At 36.5% G+C, this 27,479-nt stretch overlaps 1 protein-coding gene across 4 annotated transcripts in view; it reads left to right on the top strand.

Annotated features, from left to right (window-relative positions):
• The window catches only part of ARL15 (ADP ribosylation factor like GTPase 15), a 179,917-nt gene that overhangs the window by 66,226 nt on the left and 86,212 nt on the right, over positions 1-27,479 (top strand). For 3 of the 4 annotated variants that reach the window (XM_060761482.2, XM_067464607.1, XM_060761483.2), the window contains 3 exons: positions 12,612-12,756; positions 17,207-17,266; positions 19,727-19,935. In XM_060761482.2, the coding sequence (XP_060617465.1) occupies positions 12,612-12,756; positions 17,207-17,266; positions 19,727-19,935 (414 nt within the window). Of the gene's footprint in view, positions 1-12,611; positions 12,757-17,206; positions 17,267-19,726; positions 19,936-22,073; positions 22,162-27,479 lie in introns of all 4 variants that reach the window. The other variant, XM_067464608.1, reaches the window with a different exon arrangement.

Below are 27,479 nucleotides of genomic sequence, written 5' to 3' on the forward strand. Positions count from 1 at the left end.
ATTTCTGGGAGTTGGAGGCCAAAATATCTGGGAACTCACTGGTTGAGAACCACTGGCTCTAAGGCAGTACTTCTCAGACTTGTAGTAATGAGATAGATCCTGGTCCATGAGCGGACAGTCTGTGGAGTGTTTTCAAGAAATAAACAGTTGTAGCCAATGGGTACAAATAGTTGTATCCAATGAGCAGTGGTACCATTTCCAGGGACATTTGGGGGGGGGGGGGAGAGGCAGTTTCCCACATTAATCTGAGAAACACTGTTCTAAAGTAATGTCTCTCGGATTTTGTATGTTTTTGTTGGTGAGAAATGCTGACTTTTTATGGTCTTGTTTATTTGTATTTTGGATGTTTATTTTGTGAAATGTTCCCAGGTATATGAATTTGTTGCCATATGTACTCTCTAGGCATGTGTATGAACCCATTTATGTTTCACGAGTATATAGGAGTGTATCAGAGGATCTTCAAAACTTGGCAGAAGCATGTTCTGACAATTAAGTTTTGGTGACTCACATTCAGTGCTATTTCTGAGTCCCCTTCGTTGAACATAAAGGAATCCAAAATATATACAATAATTAAAAAGCGGCAAACTTTATCTATATAACGCAAGAACAAAAAGTAAATAAAGTAAATAAAGATGCAGAAAATGTGACAGTTTACCAGTGGATCTAGGTGGCTATCCTTTTGTAAAGATTGTGTTCAGTCTTTAATGAACATGATAAAGCAGAACACTATTAAGATACATATAACAAATATACACAGGTAAAATGCAGATTAAAATTACCGATAAAATGCAGGTTAACATTCACAAGTTACAAGTGACTGGATAGGCCTGCCGGAAGATATGAGTCTTCGGTTGTGCTTTAAATTCCAACAGCTCATTTAGTTGTCAGAGGTCTTCCGGCAGGTCATTCCACAATCTTTGCGTGGCCAATGAAAAGGTCCTCTGGGTGATGGCAGCCAATCAGGTTCTTACTGGTTGGAGTAGCTGCCTGCCAGAGGACTTAAGTATCTCAGTTGGACCCCCAAATTAGGTTGATTTAGAGTCATAATAAGTTGAAAATGACTGGAAAGTATATAATAGCAAAGGGTCTTCCAGTGAATGTGGAGTCTCCCTTTCTTTAGTTCCTGGTGCTTGATTCCATGGTATTTTGGAAGGCTGAGTAACTCTGAAGAACAGGATAGAAGGTGGGTTGCAGTAAGAAAAATGTTTGGGAAGTCTGGTTCTAAGAGAAGAACAGTACTTTTGGTATGTGGGTTGAATTGCTTTAATGGGCTTGATCACTAGCTGCCCTTCATTCACGAAACAGTTATTCTGTATATTGCTCTAGAGTGAGGTTAAAGTGATCAAAGTGAAATTAATTCTTAACTGTGTTCTTCTCTCATACAAACTCTTTTGTAGGTCTGAAAAATACTATTCATCCTATACACTGGAACACTATGTAAAATGTTGTGTTAAGGTTTATAGAATAGGAGTTTTGGTTATTTTCTTTCTCAAGTTATCTTGGTATCCTTGAGTAATTTTTTTTCATTTAAAACTTGTGAGGGGCTTATGTACAGTGCCTCAGGATACATGGAATCCATTTCTAGCTTACAGAAAACGTTCGGATTATTTATGCACAAAACCTGCTTATTTTTTGTGTTGAGATCATAAGCAGTTGGTGTGAATAAAGCAACATCTTACCATTCTTTCTAAATTGTGTCCCCAAACCCCATGGGTTGTGCCAGACTATGATTTGTTGTTGTTGTTTATTCGTTCAGTCACTTCTGACTCTTCATGACCTCATGGACCAGCCCACGCCAGAGCTCCCTGTCGGCCTTGGCCACCCCCAGCTCCTTCAAAGTCAAGCCAGTCACTTCAAGGGTACCATCCATTCATCTTGCCCTTGGTCTGCCCCTCATCCTTTTTCCTTCCATTTCCCTCAGCATCATTGTCTTCACCAAGTTTTCCTATTTTCTTATTATGTGGCCAAAGTACTTCATCTTTAGTATGTTAAATAAACAGTGTGATTTACTTAACTTGTATTTATAATAGTTTTTAGCTGCCAGTCTTCTGGTTTGAGAATTATGACAGGGGATAGAAAATAATTATTGGGCTATTTCCCTCTGATCATTTCCTTTCATTTTTAGACATCTCTGTTCATATAGCATACTTGATTGTTGTATACATCTATTCCATTTTTAAGTGAATGTAAGCAGTATCTTGAAATGCTTTTTTCTTGTTTACATGTTAAGGATAAATTTTTAATTATTGAAAGAATGGATCTGAGTCAGGAAAACAGAATGTGCCATGTCTTAATAACATTGAAAAAAAAAACAACAGTTTGCAGAAATAGAAAATAGAAATCATCATTAGCAAAATGCAATTAATAGAATGTCATTTGCTCTGCACTTTAACCATTTTTGAAAATAGTAGAATTAGAGGAATTAAGACTGCAATAGAGATTAACTCTACATGAAGTTACTGTACATAATAAACATTTGTAAACTCTAGGACTAGTTTGAAATCTACACATAGAAAAGTATTATATTTGGTCCTATTGATTCATTTTGTCCTATTGATTCAGTGAAACTTGTGCTTCCCTAATTTGTCAATTGCTGCATCTACCACTTCCTTTCAAACATAAACAGATAATTCTTATGATCTGGAATGAGGATAGTCTTACTATTTTTACTATTATCCTTGTATTACAATAAATTATTAATATTAGAGTACTTTTAATCTGTTTGTACCCTTCTGTTATTAATTCCCTCTGAACAGCTTCCTCAGTTTTTTCTGCTTCTTATCATGTTAAATTTTGGACCATGTGCTCAGGGGTTACTTGAGGTAACTTACAAACATTGCAGCACATCTGTTGATACACATCTGTTTATCAAGAAATGGCATTGCTGTATTTCTGTGGGGTTTTGTTTATCTGTGAGAGTGAATGCATTAACAGGCATTTTCATGCATTGTTACTTGTTTGGTGTTGTTTATTTGTCGTGTTGTTTACATGTATGGAAGTATCAACGTGAATAAGAATTTTTGAAAGTAATTTTAGTGGATGTGTAAAATATAAATGCAAAAAACAAGAACAAAGCTGGGAAGAAAGTGTGAACCTTGAAACATGTAAGATATGCATGTGGGCTAGGCATATACATTAATATAAGCTCACCATATGCCCAGCTTTTTTGGCTTAGAATTGGTGTCTCTGGAATATACATCTGTGCATAGCTAAAGCTGTTGAATTGTTCAACCATTGAGGAATCGACGGGGATTTTTTCTCTTTTTGCTTTTTAGTTGAAATTAAGAGCAAGTCCTAAAAACCTGAAAAATGTGATGGATAAAGAGTTGAAAAAGAATTAAATATATCATGGATCCAACTGGACCAATGGTTCAAAAATTAGAAAGGAAAGAACTCTGGAGAAAGAGGACCAACGAAATTTGAAAATATAATATTTAAAGTACAGGCTAAAGAAGAAAATGAGCATCAAAAAGGGATAACAAGTATGATATACAAAATATTAATAGAGATTAAAGGGGGAAATGAATACAAATAAGGGAACTATGGGAGGAAGAATTGGGAATAAAATAGGAGAAAGAAATTGGGAAAAATTATGGAAAGCAAGACACCTCAGGAATTTATCAATTAGAATAAGAGAAAACTATTACAAGATGGGATGGCCTGACTCCGACAAAGTTACACAATATGGCTAAGGGGTGTTCAGAAAACGTTGGAGGGATTGCCAAGAAAGGGGTATGTATATTTGCTGCATTTGTTAACCGCCGTTCTCAGCCCTAGGGCATGTGGTGGCAATGTAGATATGTACAGAGTTTATGGGGAAAGGTTATAGTAGAAATAGAAAGTAAGTATTATAAAGAGATACATCCGGCAACTATACTGTTATCTATTTATAATACAGATGAATGAAAGGAAAATGAAAAGAATCTGATAACGATGTTAACGGCTGCAAGGCTACTAATAGCAAAATATTGGAAAGGAGAGGTGGAAATTAAGAATGGTACAAGGAAATTTGGAAGATAGCAACAAATGATAAACTAACATGAAATCTAAAGGTTTAAAAAATCCTAAGGAAGGATAATAATTTTGAAAGTATATGGAAAATATTTATTGAAGAAACATTACGGAAAGAAGATGGGAACCAACCCCCCACCAGAAGAAATGAGATTCTGGTCAGAGCAAGAAAAGAAGAACTCAGGAGGTGGGGAGCATAGTAGGTAGCACAACCGGGGGGGGGGGGGGGGGAGAGGAGGAAGAAGATGTAATTATATGAATTGTAGAGATGGTTTTTTGTAATGAAATGAATAGAAATGTAATAAACATGTATTTAAAAAAGAAATTAAGAACAAGTAGTTACATTACAGCGTATTTGTGTGTCTACAAATATCAAAGATTTTTGGAAAGAAAGAAAAATCAAACACTGTGGACAGATCCACATAATATACCACAAGGAATTCAGAACAGAATTAAACCTCTCTCTTTCCAGATGAGTTACTTGTGTTAAAATGTGTTCTCTACTCTGTTGCTGGTCTTCTTCTATCCCTTGTTGTGTTGCTCATTTTATTGTTGTTTTCAAACACTTTGAAGCTATTCCCAAAGTTTTCAGTATGAAGGCTAGAACAAATGCCAGTAGCAGAATATATAAGGCTGCTTTGTGCAAGAAAAATGTACATCAACTGAAATCTCTTGGACAATTGAGAGAAACTACCATGACATTAATTATAAACTGTTTGCTAATTTAAAATGTATTATGTAGAGAATTCTTAATACAAGTAACTTTTTTGACATTCTGATTTAGTGGTTGATATCGCCCCCCCCCCCAAAATGTGTCCCCTACTCTCAAAGTATTAATGTTTAAGGTTAAATAGTACAATGGCTATAATTGCCTATCATTTAATTTGGCACTGCTTCATAACTCTTTGGCTTCTTAGAACCCGTTGATCCAATAAAATTAAATCTAAAGAAACACGTGAAAAAAAGAAAGACTGGAGTAAACTTTGTGCATCTGTTTCTTTGTACTTTTATAGTTCATCCTTGAACAAGATGTCTAGTCTTCTGTAGCCACATATGATGCACTATTTGTCTGGCTTTAGATAACAACTGAAAGAACAGTACCCTTTAGAAAACGCCAATGTCCTGTTCCTTTCATTTGCTTGTCCTAGACGTCTTGGAGCACTTGCTCTATTGCAGAGGGCACCGTGATCTGTTTTCTAAAGCCCATGCCTTTGGCAAATTGTTGTTTTTCTGCAGTCAACATACAATAGTAATCTTAACGTGAATAAGCAAATATAAAAAAACCCTAGGTTCAAGACTGTAAAAATATTGTGTGTTTTTGTAAAGACGAAAGCAGAAGAAAGGGCTTAGTCACTGAAGTGGATAGCAGTTGTAATAGAGCGGAAAACTGGGGTCTCCGCAAAGAGAGAAGTGCTCTAGGGACACATGACAACATCATCTGGCTCACTTTTATCCAGACTGTATTTGCAATATATACTGCCATAGGTAGTAGTTGTGAAAATGTTTTAAAACTTGTTGGCCGGTTTAATCAGAATTAAAACAATCACAGATAAAGTGCATGCCACTAAAGCATATGAAAGCTAAATTTTGGGCCTGCAATAAAAACACCTTTTGTGTGTAGCTGATTTTAATGCATTTTGTGGTTGTGAAATTGCAAAACACAATAAAAGTGTCATATCATAACACAGTTCTTCCATAAATTTCATCACTGATTTCAGTACTAATTTCATTCAATTATCATTTACAACACAGAAATATCAAAGCAAGTTAAAAAATGCATGCGATGGAGCAAATCTAGGATTCAGAATGCTAAATTACTATCAAACTAGTGTGTGTGTGTGTGTGTGTGTGTGTGTGTGTGTGTATGCAACAAATTGAGTCTCTCTTGTCTGATGTGCTTGGGACCAGGAATTTTTCAGGTTTAGAATTTGGGAGGGCTGGAATACCTGTATTTAAGTAAATAGGGATGGGGGAAAGAAGGTTAACTACACATCTAGCCACTATTCTGTTTTTCTCAAAAACTCTTACCCCACCATTGTCAGAAATTTGAAGAAGGAAAGGGAAGGAGGGGAGGGCTTCCAGGCCTGTAGCAGATGCCATGGGAGGGAAACATTCAAATGCATCCAGCTACCTTGACAATCCACAGTGTTCACTCTTTGCACCCCATTTTCAGGGCACGCACCTTGCCATGCACCATCATTGGTCAGGGAGAAGGAAAACATGGCATTGGGGTTTTTTTAGTTCCACTGATAGATATAAGGAGAATATCCAAAGTTCTGAGAACTGGTACAGCACACATCTGTCTAGAAATAAATTCAATGGTGTGAGAATAATAATAGTAATAATAATAATAATAATTATTATTATTATTATTTTATTCCTTACTTGCCTCTCCTCATGACTTGAGATGGGTCACAGTATTGGATTGCTGGACAACTGATGGAGTACTGTTGGATTCTGAATGAATGTATTACATTCCATCTGGACAATGAAGTCAATCTTCTCTGGCACATCATCTTCCTTTCCAATACAATTTTAAGAGAGTACATGTAGCTTTTCCCAACATCATGTGCTCTATATCCACCCCCAGTTTGGTTGAGGATTATGGGATTAATATTTGTAGAGCTGTAGAGTCACCCATTGCAGAAAACCCCATAACAAGTCTGAGCCAGGTTAAGAAGTTACATGCTTGAATAAATGAGACCTACTGTATTAGAAAAGTTGAGGAGGGCTGGGAGCAGGTTGAGAAAATTGATCTTCTCAAAACATTGGAAGAAAAGGTAGCATAAAGGAGAATTCTAGCCCTTCCCGAACCTCTTCATTTCCCTTCTCGAATAACTCCACCTTCACCAAATAACTTCATTTCCTTTCTCAAATAACTCCACCTTCCCCTGTTATTATCCTTTCTGATTGTAGTTCAGTAAAATAAAGAGCAAAATATCATATAAAGAAGCCAATTCTTGCTTTTGCCAGAGCCCACATTTTGTGTTATACTGGATACTTCAGGGATAGTATTGCTGTTTGGGATGCTACTGATAAAAGAGATTCTCGTCATATAATTTCATATGTTATACATTCCTGGCCCACATGTGGCTTTTTTTTTTTTTTGGAAGTATGGTTTTCTTTTTTGGAAGGCTGAAAGTTTGAGTATGAATTTACTGCTTGGCCTCAGCCTTGGCCATCCACAAAGAATTATTGCTTGGGTAAAGTAGCATGCCTATGTTGCTGGGTATATAAACAGTCTTTTCAAACAGAAGTTGGGGTAGCAGAGGCATAAAAAAGCACACATCGTACTTTAATATATACTGTAGTAACTCTTTAAGGCTTCCACCCTGTCTCAGCTTACCTGGGAATTCAAGTCCCTCTGAATTCAATGGGACATTCTTCTGAGTGGAGATGTATAGGATTGCATCACAAGTGGTGTTGTTTTTAGCTTGGTTTCTATGGTCCTGTGAGTTTTCAATTAACGCTTGTCTAGTTGGTTACAGTTGACAGTTGTACAATATTTATCAATACATCTCCGGTGCTAACAAAATAGAGCTCAGTTAGCTAAGCTTGTAGCATACTTAATTCATGAATCACATTCAAGAAGCTTTTCTAGCTTAGTCGAAGATCTGTAAAAGGATGGCTTTTAGCACAGCTTTGTGCTCTAGGCTATTGTTGAATAATCTGCGCCCATCTTTCATCCTAACAGGAAATGACAAGAGATGCTGTATCCTCAGATTCTCCATATTTGTAATCCTCATTGGAGTCTTGTGAGTTTTTTTCTTCCCACCAGTGACATGTTTTTTCTTAAAACAAAGACTAGTCAGTGATCTGTTTTTCTTGACTGACTAATGCTGATAGTCCTGTTTTCTTCTATCTTCACTTGACATTTCATTAAAAGTTCCATAAACAAAGTAAGTAGGTGAAGAGAGAAAACACCTCAGTGCTTATGAATAGCAGACATATTCTGTGTTTTAGAGAATTTGGGTGTTTGCATGTTATGCAGCAAATCTTAGATATTCCACAATTTTCCCGGGATTTGTTGTCAACATCCTTAATATTCTTAATAAATAAGTCAGCAAACACATTCTGATTTTTTAACAGAAATGAAATGGAAACAGAGTGCACCAAGTTCTGAGTATAATTTTCCAATCTTTTGGTTTTGCTGCAGTCTTTTAAATCATGCTTCTGAAGCCATCTGATATGGCAACCTGGGAATTTTTGTGTGCCAGGAACTGATACCATCTTTGTGCCTTGCTATTTATTAATTTCATTTCCTAGAATCTTCCCATAGAGTAGCAGCTCCTGGATTGTCTATAGATTTACTAGTCCCTCCTCACTTTGAGTAGCACTGTGTTGATGAATGAAGTAGATCAGCCAGTTTCAGATCTAGTCTCCCACTTCAGATGTCAATCTGAAATTCTAAACTCCCTTCTGCATAATTGGCTTGCATGGTGGGGTTAAGCCCTAAACAAGGTGATCCTGGAGGGAATGGAAGAATTTTCAGAAAAAAACATAATGAAAAAAATTGAAAAGATAGACCATAGGTAGGGGTTTTTCAGAGTTTATCTATGCTACTGTAGTTCAGCGGTTGAGTGGGGGTGGATAAGAACTCATCAGCCAAGAATTCTAAGTAACTATCCAAGATACAAATCCTAGAATTCAATAAAATGAAGTCATGGTGGTATGCATCTGCTGTAATGCATACCACCATGCAGAGATACACTTCAGTCAGCATGCTGTGGTTAAATATCTACATTTGTCCTCTTCGACTTCCCTTGTCTTTCATATTCTTTACTATTTCATGGTATACTAAAATGAATCCCAAAGTGACCCAAGTAGATACAAATATTTTGCTACAGCAAAACCTCCACCTTATGGTAATCAGGAAAATATGAAACAGTTGTTTTTATATAGATGTCATTGTTGGATTTATACCATGAAGCACTGAGGGTTTTGTTTAGTGTGATATTTTGATGAAGACAGTGAACTGTAACGTGATTCTATTTTTCATCAGATATGGCCTTTGATGGCTGCTCAGTAGTGCACTTTCTCCATATTGTTTGCTGCCTTTTGGAATGTTCTATGCTTTGTGCGTGCGTGTGTGTGTGTGCGTGCACCTTCAGGTCATACGTTTTCTTATGGCAGCCCCATGGTTTCTGTAGGATTTTCTTAGGCAAGGAAGATGGTTTTGCCACTGTCTTCTCATGAAATACATCCTATAGCACCTGATGTTCTTTGGTTCCTTCAGGGCAAACAAGTTTGAGAAAGACTGCTGTAAGCTGTAGGAGGATCCTTTTTAAAATGCAAAGTTTGTTGAATGTGGTTTCATTTATGCGCAAAGAGCTTTGAATACTATAAGAATTGCTCTGGAGAATCTAGCAATGCCTGGAGAAGTGTTCTCTCTCACCCTCTAGCATGATTCTATGGTCAAATTTTACTGAAAGTTCTGCCATATTTCCTCTGGAAGTTGACCATAGAACCACACTAGACACCTAGAGAGAACAGTTCTCTAGGGATCATTAGATGCTCCAGAGCAATTTTATGGAAGTGCAAGGCATTGTTCATTTCAGGTACGAAAAACAGTATTCCTGATATGCAGGCCTAATTTAGTTATCTCATGTACACCATCTTGAGATATCATTGGCTATAGGACGTCATGCAGAAATTGATTGTTCTTAATACTACTTTAAATATTCATCTATAAAGCTAGAAGATCAACTCACAAAGCCTGGGTTTACTTATCCATGAGTCAGTGTAACACTGTACCTTACTTATCAAAAAAGGAATCGTTCCCTTTTCTGAGTAGATTGTCAAAAGGCAAGTCTTTCCTGGGAGTACTGGCCACCTCTAATCTCTCTCTACTGTTATTTTTAAAATATATTTGTGTGGGAAAATGGCAGTGGCAGGCTGATCCAAATGTCCCCTGAGGCAGCAATAGAGCTTTCTCCTTTCTGTGAAATGACTCTCAACTTATCCTCAAGTCACTAATTATCCCAAAAATATAAAATATAAAAATATAAAGTGTCCTCAAAATAAATAATTTTGGACAAAATAATCTGTCCTAGACTTACACATGAGGTTGACGTATACACGAGTATACATAATATTAGGGATTGGGCTGAGATGTTGGAATATGTTTCTTGGAACTGTTTGCAAAGTATATTAGCAGGGCCACTGGAAATTGTAGACCAACAAAATTCCAGGCTCTCAAATTTTAGCGATATGCCCTCTGTTATGGTGCTGCTTTTATGCTGTGTGTTTGAAGCATTACTTAGAGCCTACTATAATGGCAGGGCCATGTTCTGTTTAGTAAATTTAGGTGACAAGTTGAGGCATTTCAAAAAATGCAGTTTATTGTCCCATAGCTCTATTTACTGTCTGGGGCTAACTACAATAACAAATCAACTGTAGCGATTAACCTACGAAATATTGCGCTAAATAAACACAGGTGCAGGTCTGTTAAAAAGGGAAGGTACGACCTTTAACAAGTATGCATATTTAACGCTTGAAATCTGTTCTCTAAAGCACCATAAAGCACAACAGCAGGTTTCTAAAGTATTCTTTACCACCTTTGGCCCATGATGTGTTAAGGATTTAATTGCCTTTTGAAATCTATAAAACAATTGCATTGTATTTGAAGCCAATTTAATATTTCCCATAGGAAGATATTAGGTCTCCAATGGCAAATAAACTAAGTAGACATTGCAGAGAGATAATATTTACAACTAAGGTGTTGATGCTATTCAGCTTTAGATTACAATAAGCTTTTTTAAAAAAAGGTGCCTATTCCCATACATTTTTATGTGGGGGAGTAGTCCCTTCCCATACACATCCCATACCTTTCTGTTGGCAAGCTAGTTATTTTCGTGCTGCCAACAAAGAAAAGGTTGTGAGAATTTTGGATGTCCAAGAAATACCCAGCATTCTTGTGTCCAGCATTCCCACTCCAAATATAAAATAGGGCCAATATAACTGCAGGTACAAAAGTACCATATGGAACTTCGTTATTTCATAAAACAGTGCCATAACTTTTGAGGTCATGGGAGGTGTACATTAATTTTGGACAATAGAGTAACCAAAGGTGCTTTACATTTTAGTATTTCGACTATTTTATTTCATTTTAGTGCAACATCAGATTCTGACTAAAAATTCCATTTTTACAGCTGGGGTGGAAATTGTGCAGCTTTCCATTTGTCATTGAACTGGAACACCCATCAATGTAGTTATCATAGCCAATACTGAAGAATGCTGAAAGTTATACTTCAGTAACTTCTGGAGGATCATGTAGTCCCTCTCTCCACTCTGATTTATAGAAAGCTTTCATACTTTCTGTGTAGCCTGTCATCACGTAATGAGGAAATACACATTTGTGCATTTAATGTCTTGGATATGAGGTCTATCAAACGAAAATAAGCTGTTTGTGGGTTTTCATGTAAAACTTGAAGTGGGCATGTTAAACTGGGAAAATTGACAACTGAATACTACTGTAAGGCACACAGCCATTGAAAGACATACTCAGAAACAGTATAATATGTTTCTCTCATTGACTTGCCAGCACAGTGCATAGTCATAGGACCAAATCCAGTGGCTAATCCTAGCTAGAGGAGAATTTAGTCAGCACTTACATAGGTTCTGCTGCTTCAGTGAGTCTACTTCATGTGGGATTACAAAATTGATGTCTTCCTTGTAATTCATTAAGTGATATAGACTGAGTGAGTTCCACACTTTCAGAATCAGAAAACCCTTAGGGCCACCATATGTCTGAAACACGTTGAAGCACAAAATAACAACAAAGAAGCTGCCATAAATTGCAACTGTGTGATACTGAGAAGTTTTGTAGTCTCAAAAACAGAGCTGGAATATTTGGTTGAAAATTAATTTGTTAATACTGAGTTTAAGTAACTGGAAGATTAATTTCTTGACACTAATATGGGTATTGGAAATCATTTCAGTCTTTGAAGTGATGCTAATTAACTAGTTGGTTAAAATGTTAGTTTTCAGAACAGAATGTCATAGAAGTTGTCATCCTGGATGCCTGAAAGAACATTTTGTTCTTGGCTCCTTATGACCCCCCCCCCCCCCCCCGGTTCCATTCTTACATTCCAGGCAATGTTTCACCATTGTTTGATTTCTGACATACAAGCATCAGGCAGATACACACTAGTCAACAGATAATCATATTATGCATTTTGTCCCAATCCTGGAGCCCTCTTCTTTTACTGAATGTGGCAGAAACAGATAACCACCTCCTAACAAATTCTTACAATCTATGTAAAATAATCTGTTTGCTAAAGTGTGCAATTGACTGTTAAACATATAACCTAGTCTAGGAAGCATTCAACACAGTCAAAAGCAAAATTTCGTGAGGAGATAACACACTTTAACTTTTGAAAATATAACCTTAGTTAAGTGTTTGATGACAATTTTCTGCCAGTACTCTGAGCATTGTAATGAAATAATATTTTGAAGGCAGAGCTTGCTAAGTTCAACATTTATTTCAGCATCATGGTACTGCAACACAATGTTCCCCTGTTCAATGTAATAATCTCTTAAAAGCATATGCCAAAATTCTGCTTGTATCTGAACTTCTCTTTTTATACCTTCCCCAACAGTGTTTTCGAGCACTTTGCTGCAAAGGACCTCCGCCACCACGGCCAGAGTATGACTTGGTTTGCATAGGTCTCACTGGCTCTGGCAAGACTAGTTTACTATCACAACTCTGCAGTGAAAACAGAGAAAATATAGTGTCAACAACAGGTAACCAAATGTTTAATATAATGTCCTAAACTACTGCTATCATTCAAAATCTTGGCAAAACTAAATGATTTCTTTGAACCCAAATAGAAATTTAGTTTTAAATCATGATTACATTTCATATGTAGCCCAATTTATTTTCTAATTAAAAATAATAAATCAGAGATTAAACTTAAGTGATAAAATACAGACAGTTGATGTCAGGTATATTGTTTCATAAACCTGCCCATTATTCTGATTTTACCTTTCTACTAATCTACCTGGCCTTTGTATCTGAAGGAAACTTAAAACAGAACTAGTGCTCAGTGTCAAAGTAGACTTAACATCCCAATATTTTTCAGATCTCTGCATTTTATTTGTTTGTTTACTTGTACAACTAGAGCCTGGAATGTGGTTGGAGAAGGCCTAACCCCACAACCATGTTCTTCAGCTTTGGTATAGTCTGTCCTAATAGCTGTGAGGAGAGAAAAAAAATAGAATTATTGTAGTTTCATAAAATCATAAAATGCCTCTTCTTCAAGTTATAACAGTTTTATGGTGGTGACTTGTATTTACTGCAGTCTCAAATGGGTTCACCCCTGTGTCACTGTTCACAATCACAGATGCACCCGGTTTCCCCAACCACACCAAAAAACAAAAAACAAAAAAACCCCACAAAAACAAAACAAAACAAAACAAAAGATCAGCAGTGTTTGTAACTTTATCTAATTTGAAAGATTTCATGTTAAAATAATATTTTGAATGAATGAGAAAAAAACAGGAGGATTTTGTTTCTATTTCTAAATAAATAAATATTTCATTGTGGTGTCAGGCTTTATGAATACTTATCATTGAAAAATGTATACACCCTCTTCTAGAGGCTGCATTTCACAATGAGCCAAATGAAAGAAAGAGAATCATTGGGCATTCTTCCCAAAGACTTTCAGTGAACATAAACAATGTAATCTGGTACAAATGCTTAGGATTTTGATTCAGTAATATACATGCTATCAAATTATTAAATTGTAAAGAGAGATTTCTTTGGATGACTGCACAGCAGTGTTGGCTTATTTATATAAGCCAAACTTGTTTGGTATGACTTAGGCAGATGTCCCTTCTTACCAGTATATGATGTAGCCGTGGCCAAAAACAAAAAAACCACAATTGATGTCTGATGTAATAAAGTCAAGGAGATGATGCAGAATTTTAGTTTGAGGTCTAAAATGTACACTAATTTTGGAAATATAAGAATTGAAGAAGAAAAAATAAATATCTGCATATGAAGTCATGATTTGTAAGGGTGGGCCATAGAAGTGCTGTAGGCAATGTTGTAATTCACCCAGTTTGCAACGTTTTGAAGGAGCTAGTTGTTAAAATCGCTAAAAGGTGCAGAGGGCAGGGAGGTTAAAAGAGAACCCAGGAATAGCAAAGGGGAAGAGGAAGAAGAAATTGAACAGATGAGGAGGATGAAGAGACAAAAAAAGTCAGAGGAAGGGGAAAACTGGATCCTCCAGAAGCAGCCACTTGAAGTAAGGACATGCCAGCTGAGGAGAACTTATTCAAATGATGAATTGAAACAGATCAGAAAGGACATGATGAAACCATTTTGGAAGCAAGAAAAGTGCTCAAGAACCGAAGCATGAAATATGACAGGAGATCAGGAGAAGTGTGTGTATGTGTGTGTGTGTGGGGGGGGGGGCATTGGACAATTAATACAAGTAAAAATGATAAATGAGAAACGGGAGATGCTGGAATTTAAGACTGAAGTATTGGATACAAAGAAAGAAAACACAATTTCTAAAGATTCAGATGATTTCTGAAGGACCCTCAGCAATATGTAAGAACGAAATTTGTTGAAACCTTGGCAGGTTTTTTGGAGAAAGGAACAAAGGAAATACATGTTGAGATTGATAAGGTTTATAAATAAAGAAATTTGTCAAGAGATGCAATTGTTTTATTCCCTCAGAAAGACGAGAAGTTAAATTCTCTAGAAACACCTCAAGACTATGCAAGGCAAAAGACACTTTTTGGCAAAAAAACAAACAAAACAAAAACTGAAACAGAAGACAATCCCATTTAGATGGGAAAACTTTGAAGATTTGAGTTTTATTTTTAAAAGTCAAAAATTCTGAGTGGACTTGGTGATAAAAACGGGATTTTGTAGGAAATAACACCAACTGTTATTGAATTGTGAAGATTATTTGTTGACACTTGGTACTGCTGCTGGAGACTCTTCTGGTTAATTGACCAGTGATAGATTACATTTTTTTTTCTGAAACATAAATGAAGCTAATGCTCAATAGACAAGAGGATATATGTTGGATTAATAGAGAGAACTAAAGTTAGATATAAGATATGTACATTAGAAAGAGGATATACAACTTTTAACACAGAGGAAAGGTTATGAATTGTGATTATGTGATTTGTTCCATGTGATTATGTAATTTTAATTAATATCACTGTTTAATTGTTATGTAATAGGATTTTATATTGCTGGTTTATATTGTTGTTATTGCTACTGTTGGCATTGAATTGTTGCCTGTGTTAGCCGCCCTGAGTCCCCTTTTGGGGGTGAGAAGGGCGGGGTAGAAATGGTGTAAATGAATAAATAAAATAAATGAATTCCAATAATTTTCATATTTGCAGTTGTTTGAAAGATATAAATAAAACCAAAAAACCCTCTGCTTTTGAACTAAATTGAATTTGAAGTTCAATTATGTACCAATGAAGAACAGATAATGGGTAAAATGTATAAACGTTTTTTTGAGATGGAAGATGGAAAAGTGAAGGATTACATAATAGAATGGGCTAGAAATTTTGGGCGTAATATACAAAGGGAGTTAATAGGAAATGATGTAGCAAAACATTTGAAATTTACCCTATGATATGATCTTAAAGAGAACTTTTATAAAAATTATGTACCATTAGTACATGATACTGGAGACATCTAAGATATAGAGAGGAATAAAATGTGTTGGAAATGTAATAATAGTAATAATAATAATAATGATAATAATAATAAACAAACAACTTTATTCTTATACCCTGCCACCATCTCCTCGAAGGGACTCGGGGTGGCTTACATATGAAACAAAATTCCCACAGACACAATACAAACAATTTATCATAGGAAAAACATAATTGAAATGAAAACATGATTAAATATAACAATCCAGATAAAAGCACAGTTCAGTAGAACATAAGAGTATAAAACAGCAGTGTTGAAACTCAATCAGAACAATGTTGAAACTCAATCAGAACATTCCAGCAGTGCAATGGGTGTGACCAGGCTGTAAAAGGGCTGAGCATGGGATAGTGCGAACGGAGTATCATAGGGCCGGGTATTGGATGAAGTGCAGAGAAAAAATTATTATTAGGGGACCTAGGGATTGGGCATTTAAAACTAGGGACTAGCTGTTCTCAGGTGCAAGGTGAAATATCCAGGTTTTCAGATCACTGCGAAACGAGGACAATGTGGGGGCTTGCCTAATCTCCCTTGGGAGGGGGTTCCAAAGCAAGAAGAGTTTCCATCATATGTGGTGGACTTGTGAAAAGGCTAAAAAAATACTGGGTTGAAATACACAGATTGAGGCAAAAAATTTGTAAAGATCAATATCAAGTTACAACCTGAACTTTCTCTTTTGGGACTGATGGATGATCATATAGAAAGGAGCCATAGAAGAATACTTTGGTATGTGACAACTGCTGCAAGTCTATTTATATGCTCAGAAATTGAAAAATGACCTATTACTAAAGGAAACTTGTTTTTAAAACTAAATAATTTAGCAGAAGGGGATAAATTCTTTATTTTATTTAAGGGGGAAAACATTGACAATATTGTTGACAGATTGGCAACAATGATTGTGATTTGAAACTTGTTTTTTTAATTCATTGTAATAGTTAGATGTATAGATGAAATGTAATTATAAATCATTCATGAGTTTAGGAGGCTCTAAATTTTCCATCTAGATATCTGTTTGTATAATTTCCCATCATACAGAGAATGAGTTATTGCACAACAAAGTATGACACTTCAAATAAATAAATTAGAAATAGAGAAGTGTTCTCTCTTCTTTTTTAAATCTATTGCTTAGATTAAACAAAGGTGCCACGCCATATAAATATGTTTTTTATGTTCCCTCTCTAAAATAATACGTAAATGCCCCCACTTTATTGAAACCAGACACATTTTAATATAAATTTACATTGCTTTGTTTTATATAATTTTATTTAAAAGATCCATGGTTTTAAACAATTCTAAATATTTTTGGCAGCAAAATGGATCTCAAAGGAATGGAAAAAATAGAAGAGCCGAGGATTAGGAAAGGGATTAGTGATAACTTTTGAAACCTTGCCCAAATATTTTAAGGGTCAAATGAGAGAGGAGGAGTACTACTATTTAACAAATATTTTGCCTTGAACAATCATTCCGCTGCATACAAAATACTTACTATTTATTTATTTCTTTTTTCAGGTTTTAGCATAAAAGCAGTGCCATTCCAGAATGCCATCTTGAATGTGAAAGAGCTTGGAGGTATAACACTATTAATCAACTGCATATCTGACTGGTAGCTTTCAATTTATTTTGTCTCCCTATGATAATAATATTTATGTGTAACAGTTACCAAGCACCTACAACTGTTAGATGCTACAGATTGGCCAAGTATAACCCTTCTTGAAGAGTTACAACTAACAGTAGACACAAAACAAAAAGAAATGGGAGGAGAAAGGAAAAATAATTGTGAGCCGCCATGAGTCCCCATGGGTAGAATGGCGGGGTAGAAATAAAGGAGATAAATAAATAAATAAATAAATATGAGCAAAAGTAAACCAAGGGATGGTTTTTGGAGAGGGCCAAATGTAAGTAAAACAGTAGGATGGTGGTTATGGAGTCGAATTTCCATAACCAGTGTGAAAGCTGCTAAAGTATGGGTAATGCTATATAAACTGAATTAAAACCTAGAATACCGCAGAGTGATCTGATTAAAGCCACATGCAGATGCTGGTTTGGCTAGGAGATGAAACCATAAAACCCATGGATATTTGCCTTATTTTCTAATTTAGCCTGTCTGCTCTTCCATCTCATTTGGAAGAAAGACTGTCTTTCCTTTTGTGCAGGGATGTTGGTGAAACTATCTAGGTGTAGGCTTGATTAGTTAATACTTTTATTAAACCTAAGTTTAAAAAGAATGGTTTAATCCCATGAGAGTTTTCTTAAATTATAGATTGGTGGTTACCATTGGTTTCCAAGCCTTCAAGATTTCCTGCTAGTGACAGCTCAATGCAGATAGATAGGTGTGGCCAAATTAATTTTCATTTCAAACATATATATTTCACCTGTGAGGGTTCGGGGATATGTTCAAAAGAGAAGTTGGCATACCAGTACTCATAAGTAATCAAAATAAAAGTTATTTGGGTCTAAAACATCCAGATGCCACCAGCTGGTATATCTGGTGGATTCTAGCAGGGGACTCCTGGGAACTGTGTTATAAAAACAACTTTCTGAGCTCTGGGAATAGACTCCATTTTTTATTATTTCAAACTTTGAAACTTTGTCATGCAAACTGACAATAAACATATCTAGCACAGGGCCAGCTGTCCAGAAGCGCCAAGGGATGTGACATATGTGAAGATCCACTACATCTGTACTTGCAGTGTACATTCCCAATCACTTATTGATATATTGATTGCACAAATCAAACTACATCTTCTTCTGGCACTATATCTGCAGCAGTGCTATTAAAACATTGGGGGAAAACGCCTTGATGCTGGTAGAGAAGTCACTGGAGGGATTGTTTCTGTTCACTGGATGAAGCAAAAGAGCCTCGGGGAATGAATAGGTGCAATCATTCTGCTTTCCAGAGAACCTTTCATATTTGACATCACCAAATAATGCAGTCTTGAAGGATGCATTATTGAAGCCATTACAAGTACCAAAGAACTACAAATTGCCATAAAGTGGAGTTAGTTGTGTATTTAATTGTCTTTTAAACATGATTTGAAAAACTATCGAATTATTTTTTAATTTATCATAATGGTGTTGTTTAGGTCAAGAGAAGGCACTGTTGTTGTTGCTGTGTGACTTTGTTTCTGATTTATGATGACTATAAGGAAGAGCTATCATATAGTTTTCTTGGCAAGATTTAATCAGAGGGGCTTTGCCATGGTTTTCACTGAGACAGAGAGTGTGACTTGCCCAGTATCACCTCGTGGGTTACGACCGCCAAGTGCAGATTGGAATCATGCTCTCTCATAACCCAAAACCCACAGCACTACACCATAATAACATCAGGTACCAAAATTACATATGTTCCCTTGTATCTTGCGACTTGCAGGGAGAGCTTCATGGTTTCTCTCAGCACAAGATGCCTCGGGTTGGAGAGAGAGATCTGCTTCAGTAAGCAGGAAAAATGGATGTATGATACATGATTAGCTGAATGTGAATTAAAGTTGGCCTCTTGAGAAGATGTAGAAAAGGGGAGATGTGATTTTGAAAAGATCCTTTTGTTGCATCAGTGGCAATCTTTGAAATGTAATAAGAATATTCATATGTGATGGGTTTGGAGACTGGGAACAACGAACCCTAAAGTATTTCTAGACTGCTGTTATTAAATAATTATGCAAGGGATGAAAAGAATACTAAAAAATACTGAAACAACTGGCTACAAAAACCAACAATTTTTTCAAGTGAAGGCAAACCCTGACAAGAACAGTCCTGGACTTACGAGATTCTTTAAAGTTCAGGATTTTTCTGTGTAAAATTTTTAAATGGTTGTTTGCAATTTCAGCAGGCCAAAATATATATCTCAACAAGTTGACAAAATTCATTGCTAGTATAATAGATTAAAATATGAGAATGATGAGATTTTATAGTGATATTTGAGAGTATTTTCAAATGTGGGATAGACCATAGAACTCCGTTGTTGTTTATGTGTATTAAAATCTGTTCAAAATTGCTGCTTGATTTGTTGTTGTTGTTTGATCATCCTTAAAGGGGCCGACAATATCAGGAAATACTGGAGCCGTTACTACCAAGGGTCTCAAGGTGTCATCTTTGTATTGGACAGTGCCTCTTCAGAAGATGATTTAGAAATTGCTAGAAACGAACTGCACTCTGCTCTCCAGCATCCACAATTATGCACTTTGCCATTTTTAATATTGGCCAATCACCAAGACAAGCCAGCAGCCCGTTCAGTACAAGAGGTATGTGTAACACAGAGTGTGTGCCTTGCTAACTGAAAGGAAAATGTCACTGTTTGTGTGCATCTTTGGACAATATTCAGTTTCGGTAAGAGTTTGTATGAACAAAAATACTTTTCTTCTACGTCTTGCTTAAGGGGGAAAATATGCTTTTAACTGTCTTTACTAACGAGTTCCTGAATGCTTTGTTGGTTTTTCATGAAAAGTTGGTTCCTCTCCCCCCCCCCTTTTGCTATTAGTTTAATTTTGTTTTCCTTTTTCTAACAGCCTTAGCACTTTCCTTATTCTTTGCCATTGCTTACATTTTCCAGCAATATGCACACTTTTGTATAAAAGCTTTTATGTTTACTCCCATGCTAATGGCTAGCAATTAAGTTGCACTTCTTGGTCCTAACTTTTCAAAAAATCTAGCACAAAACTCCTACCCTTTGCGGACAAGGTTGTCATCTTCCGTATTTTATATATACATACACACAGACACACAAGCACGTGTGTGTGCATGCATGCATGAATGCACATACAATGTGTGTAGCATATTGACTCCTTAATAGTAAACAGATTTCCTGATAACTATTTCAAGAGCTTTATTCAATTTTACTGAATTTCTACCATCTTTGTTAAGGTCATTATGCTTCTTTGTGTTTGGAGTAGTAGTAAGTTTTAATGAGACTGGCATAAATCCAGTTGCCAATCCCAACTAAAGTAAGATCTATTGAATGTATTGTCGAAGGCTTTCATGACTGGAATCACTGGGTTGTTGTAGGTTTTTGTGAGGATGCTTGCCATAGATGCAGGTGAAATGTCAGGAGAGAATGCTTCTAGAACATGGCCATATAGCCCGAAAAACCTACGACAACCCTAAGATCTATTGAATCACTTGCTGAACAGTTGTGTCAATCCATCTGATTTAATGATTATATTCTAATTGTAAGTAGCAGTTGGATTTAAATCCTTGAATATAGTGTCAGTGTTCAGATTGAAATGCTAAATTTTATATGTGTTATTTATATTGTGGTGTATGCTCTTAATTAAAAAAAAATACCCCCATGTCTCCATACATCATCTTGGCCCACATAGACACTTGGATGTATATTTGAGGATCTGGTTGAAATCTTCTCCATTAATTGGGCCTGTCTCTCTCCATCCCTTGTTTTTGGATTTCTCTCCTGTGTTCATTGTATCACATGTATGCATTTTAGGTACAATTTTTAATGCTTGGATTGGCGTAGTGTCTGTTATAATCATAGAATAATAGAGTTGGAAGAGACCACATGGACCATCTTGTCCAACCTCCCGCCGTGTAATTTTATGTTTTATATTCCTTGTGTGTTCATCTTCACCCATCCAAGGGATATATCATAGTCTTGCTTGTTTAGCATTAGAAGTGTGGAAATATCAGGGATTTGGGAACTTTTAGCGGAACCCAAGGGGCCTCATGGTGGCGCAGTGGGTTAAACCGCCGAGCTGCTGAATTTGCTGACAGAAAGGTTAGCAGTTCGAATCTGGGGAGCGAGGTGAGCTCTTGCTGTTAGCCCCAGTGTTTTCCAACCAAGCAGTTGAAAAACATGAATATGTGAGTAGATCAATAGGTACTGCTTCAGTGGGAAGGTAACGGTGCTCCATACAGTCATGCTAGCCACATGACCTTGGAGGTGTTTATGGACAATGCTGGCTCTTTGGCTTAAAAATTGAGTTGAGCACCAGTCCCCAGAGTTGGACATGACTACACTTAATGTCAAGGGGAAACCTTTACCTTTACCTTATCTGAACCCATATACACATAGAATTATCTGCTAGAGAATTGTAGTGCTATAGTTAATGGGAATGTAATAGAGAAGTGTTTGTCACATGTTGGTCCTTCAGATGTTTTCAAGATCAATTTCTAGCAGCATCTGTTAGCATGGCCAGTTGTCTTGGATTCTGCAACCTGAAGATGAAAATATATAAAATATCAAATATTAAAAGTCAAATATTAAACTAGAGATCTTCCTAGCAGAGAAGTCTAAGTACTTCACCAGACTACAAATCGCAGGATTCCATTGGATGGAGCCATGACAGTTAAAGTGGAAGCAAACTGCAGTGACAGAGTAAATACATGCTGGGTCCCAGAACAGCTTTTAAAAAGAGTTGATTTCCTTTAGACTGAACAGCTGATTGCTCAGAAGCAATGGAATGGAAAGCTAATTCAGACACAGGAGGATGAAGAATTCTTAGTTGGAGACAAATAAGGTCAGACTGTTGGTTAATTCTTGTTTTGTTGGAAGATGTTCTGTGCGTAACTATCAAAAGGAAGGTATTTCCAAAGGTTGAAAATATACATTTAAAAAGGCTTGAATTAACTATGGACTTAGAACCTCTTTAAAAGTATAACATTTTTGTTACTTAGCCAAATGCTCCAAAGTACGGGCTGTGGTATAAAATAAGTACTCTCCTCCTATTTACCTTTTCATTGCAACACCTACAACAAATCAGAGAAATTATTGCAGCAAACAAGCTAGTGCTTCAACTGTGTAAAGTCATTCCCCATCATTTAGTCATTAAAGATGAAAGTAGCAAGAAAGTTAAGAGTTAATTATACTAGTAACAGAAATTATTTTTGACCACAAAAGGAGTGAATATCCATTGCTAGTTTAAAATTGTAATTTAACTTGTTTATACCTTAGTTACCTAGGAGCAATTACAGCTGATGGTGTGTAGTTTCTTTCAAGCTCTTTGTATTGCATGAAATGTTTTCCATATACTGAAAGAGAATAAATTGACCTTTTAGCAACAACTTGCCTCTTTTTGAAAAACAGAAATAAGCAGGAATACAGTCTAGAGATTTTTTTTCAATATGTCTGAAAGTATATTATCACTGAAGGTTTGTGCAATCCCCCCTCCCATTTCTTCTTCTTCACAACAGCCCTGAAGTGGTTGCTTTGAAAATGGGGATTTCTGCTGTTGATGGTGAAAGACAGGAACAGAATTCAAAATTATCTTAACAGATTAGAGAGATGAGCCAAAACCAACAAAATAAAGTTCAACAGGGACAAATGCAAGATACTCCACTTAGGCAGAAAAAAATGAAAGGCAAATATAGAGAGTGGGGGACGACCGGCTCAACAGCAGTACATGTGAAAAATGTACTGCTGTTGGCAGGGGGTTGGACTGGATGGCCCATGAGGTCTCTTCCAACTCTTTGATTCTATGATTCTAAATGATTTGCAGTTTTGCAAAGCCCCGTTGCATTAAACTCTGCATAACAGCCAAGGGGGTTCTGCAACAGCTCTATTTATTTGTGAGAGAGGTACTGTAAGTTTCCCAAAATCAAAGCCTTCTTCACAATTTTTTTCTCTATATTTGGCATTTTCAAAAACAGCACAGTACATTTTTTATTATTTACCTGACTCATTTTAGGAGGTACTTTTATTTTTACCTTTGACAATTAAGTACAGCAATTAGATCCCAAATTGTGTGGTAGCATTACCTTGTCATGTGAGAACAGTATAAACTTACCCTTTGAGAGCTGTACCAACTTTAAAGTGATGGCTTCTCAGTTCTGTGGCTTCCTGCTTCTTGCCTTTGAAAGCTCTGTTACTTTCTTTTAAATGATCCTCTTAACAAATCAAACTAACACTTTAGAAGTGTGCTTCCTTTAACCATATGGTTTGTACTTCTAGACTCCTCAAATGGGTAAAAAAAAATCCCTTGGGAGGATATTTAATATTTAGTCAGCCAATTCAGACACTCAAGAAGTGGTGATTTAAGACATGTGTTTTGCTCTCAGTGCTCTGCCCATGCTTGTAACATTGCACCCAAATTGAGGACTTTTGCTCATTTATCCTGCATGATTTGTGCATTCAGAATCTCTGGAACAAGATGATCTTCCTGTAGTGAGACTGTGCCCGCTTCAGATGTTACATTAGAAACTAGGCTTTAGAAATATGCTTCTGAAATATCATCTTTTTTCCCTCTCTCTTAATGTCCCTGTTTGTCCCAGTGCAGGTTTTTCGTGTGTGGATGTCTCTACTCTTATTGTTAGAACCCAGATGGGAGCAGCCTAAAGCCACTTTAATAATCAAGAAAGCCTTTATTTACACAATACCCTGCTGTTCGTCTGTGTATGTTGTAGCCTCTCTTCAGTACATTAAGTTCCAGCTCTCAGTCCTGATACATTATTGAACAAGCTGTTGTGATTTTTTAAAAAGGAAAAAAAAGAAACTAGATAGAAAAACCTGTGTTCTTTCAAAGGGTGGCTGAGGAACAGCAATCTCTTGGATCAAATCAGCTTGGCTTAGATTTATTCATTTTATATCTATATCCATATTGTTTCAGTCTTCGCGCCAAGACCTTAACTATTTTCTTGGCGTTCAAATAGATCAGTTGATGGGGCTGTATGATGAGCAAAGTGTAAGCTCTTTCCCAGTTAATTAAGCATTCCATTTTCTGCTAATTACTATAATGCAGCCTTTGTTTTGAATGGCATCCAGGAACCTTTGTCTGAATGGTTCTATAATGCTGTCTAGGAAGCTCTTATAGATACCCATTGAAAATGTACTCCATTGAAAACCCATCTGGGCCTTGTGCTTTCCCCCCTTTTAATTGCCTGTTCAGACTCTCTCCCCCGCCTTGTCAGTTCACAGTTTTGTGTGTGTGGCAAGCTTGTCCATTCTGGGCAGTTCCATTTTTATTTAGATATTCTCCCATGGATTTGTGTTGGCTTTTTCATGTTGGGTGGGGGAGAGTGTCTCTACAGGGGTCTTTTGGGAACTGAGGATACGATTCGTTAGAGTGTGACATAGGATTTGCTAACATTTTGCCTTCTTGGCTTGCCTTACGCAGTTTGGATCATTCTTTTTGGGGGGACATGTGTGTACAAAAATATACATTCTTATTAATTATCCTATACTTGAATTTAATGTCTTGAAGGCTTTATATACTTTGGGGGGGAAAGCATTATGATGGAGGCACAGTGAAAACCTTAGATCTGGAGTTTTAACATCTAGCAGTGGGACTCACATTTCATTGGCCAAGGCAACTTTTCTAGTAATTTCCTCCTTCATCCAATCTTAAGGCTAGGTAAGGCTAGGTCTATCACCCTTGAAGCCTTGGTAGGTCTTCTTGGTGAACCATATGGAACTCCTATAAATTATCAAACAGTTGATTTAAGTACCCACCAATAATGTTTGCAATGCTACTGTTTTTAAAAGGTTATGTATGGCCAGTTCTTTAAAAAGGAGCCAGCGTAGTAACTGTGGCTCCATCTACACTGCCATATAATGCAGTTTGAACTGTGTTATAATGGTAAGTGTAGATTAATATAATGCAGTTTGAAGCAATTAAGATGTCCTCTGAAACTGGATTATATGGCAGTGTAGATGGGTTCTTTAGTGTTGGGCCCTAGGACTCTGGCAGATCATTATTCAAATCCCCGCTCAGCCCTGGAAACCCACTGGATGACCTTGAAGACGTTACACTGTCTTGGCCTCAGAAAAGGCAATGACAGACCCTCCTCTGTATAGTTTTTGCTGAGAAACCCACATGATAAATTCATCTAAGGGTGACTGTGAGTTAGAAAGGACTTGAAGACACACATTAGCAATCAGTACAAAAGTACTGAAGTTATTCAGTATGGATAAGAGGTTATTCTTAAAGCTTAGTAAATATTAGAATTTCTTAACCATATTCTATAGTTTTTTTGAAGGCCTGGACATATTTATAAACCTATATATATATATATATATATATATATATATATATATCTCGTATTTTGCAAAAAGCTTATGGAAAAGAAAGCAACTGTGTTGTGTTTTAGACTTCTATATAATATGTCTTCATTGCTTACTTGAATTACATGGCTATCTCCATTTCCATCAATTTTTTTTTTGAACTAGCTAGCTCCTTGGATTCATTCAGATGTTTCATTTTGTTTACTTGCATTGGAATAATAAATCCTGGGCTTTATGATATAGAAGATATATAAATAACACAATTGTAAATATTATGCTTCAAATGTAATGTGATCGATTTTATATTATCGTTCACTTGCCCATAATCCCCTGTAGTATAATTGCTGTGAGTACAGATTTTGGAAGAGCTCCTTTTTCTAACCAAATCACCAATTTGCATAGCCATATTTCCAAGCTCAGTGTGATTATATTCATAAGTGCTCTACTCTGTCTAAAGCCTGATTTTTGTTAAAATGTAGGATTGAAAAGCATCAAGGTAACATGAGATAACAGTGAAAAAGACCTGACCTAAAGTAGGGCAGAAAAGGAGCTGAATGCTAGTGAGAATGGGAAAGTATAACTGGAGAATAGAAAGAGTATATAAGGGAACTTGACAGGTGGTAGGCTGCTAAAATATCTCAGAAACTAGGCAGTGGACAGAAAGTTGGGAATTGTACAAGCGGTGATGGGAAAATGGAGTTTGGCTGCAAGGGACCAAGTAAAAATCAGTCTGGGCATAGAATGTAAATTTAAAATTCATAGTTTAAAAAAGGATTGGCTAGGTCTGCCAGAAGAGATAGGTCTCTAGTTGTATCTTGAATTCAGGCAACTGCTTTAGGTGTCGAATGTCTTCTGCCAGGTCATTCCACAGTTTTGGAGCGGACCATGAAAAGGTCCTCTAGGTGACGGTTGCCAGTCAGCTTCTGGAGTAGCCACTCCCCAGAGGACCTAGGTGTCCTAAGGAGCAGATTATACAGGAGAAAGTAATCCTGTAGGTAATCATGTAGGTCTTTAAAGGTCAAAATCAACACTTTGTACATTGCACAGAAACTAATTGACAACCAGTGGAGTGACTTCAATATGGATGTAATATGATCACTCCTAGATGTTCCTCTATCTAGTCTGGTTGCCATGTTTTATGCTCACTGGAGATTCCAAACTTGGTGCAGAGGCAATCCAATGCAAAGTGCATTGCAGAAGTGCAACCTTGAGGTCACCAGTGCTTGCACTATCACCTTTCGGTCCTCCATTTCTAGGAAGGGGCGCAGCTGGCGAATCAGGACCCTTCGTGACAAGCACCTCTGTCTTGGATTCAGTTTCAAATTGCTTTTCCTCATCCGGCCCATTACCTCCCCCAGGCATTCATTCAGAGAAGACAAGCTATCCTTAGCTAAAGCTGTTTTGTATCAAATATACCTTTGGACCAGTTCACAGATTTACCCATTTTCTGTAATTCTTGTAACAAAATCTAAAACATAAAATAACTTAAATCACAATCATGTGATTTAGGCATTTGGCACTGCCAAGGTTCCCCTTGATTATGTACTATTTGACTACTGTGAGCATGTAGCATGGTTACAGTTATTAATGTTGATATATTTGAGTCCCCTCAAGGAGATAGAGTGGGTTATAAATAAAGATTATGACGATGATGATGATGATGATTATTATTATTATTATTTGTACCACTCATCCAACTAGACAGAACTAGTATATGCAGTGCATTTTAGTATAATACACTAGAATAGACTGCATAAACTAATCCTGTTGGTATTGGATGAGTGGTACAAATATATCAGTGTTAAGTTCACTGTATTGTGTTTACTTGTAATTTTAGAA

This window comes from Anolis sagrei, chromosome 2 (assembly GCF_037176765.1).
Source record: "Anolis sagrei isolate rAnoSag1 chromosome 2, rAnoSag1.mat, whole genome shotgun sequence".
Lineage (NCBI taxonomy): Eukaryota > Metazoa > Chordata > Lepidosauria > Squamata > Dactyloidae > Anolis > Anolis sagrei.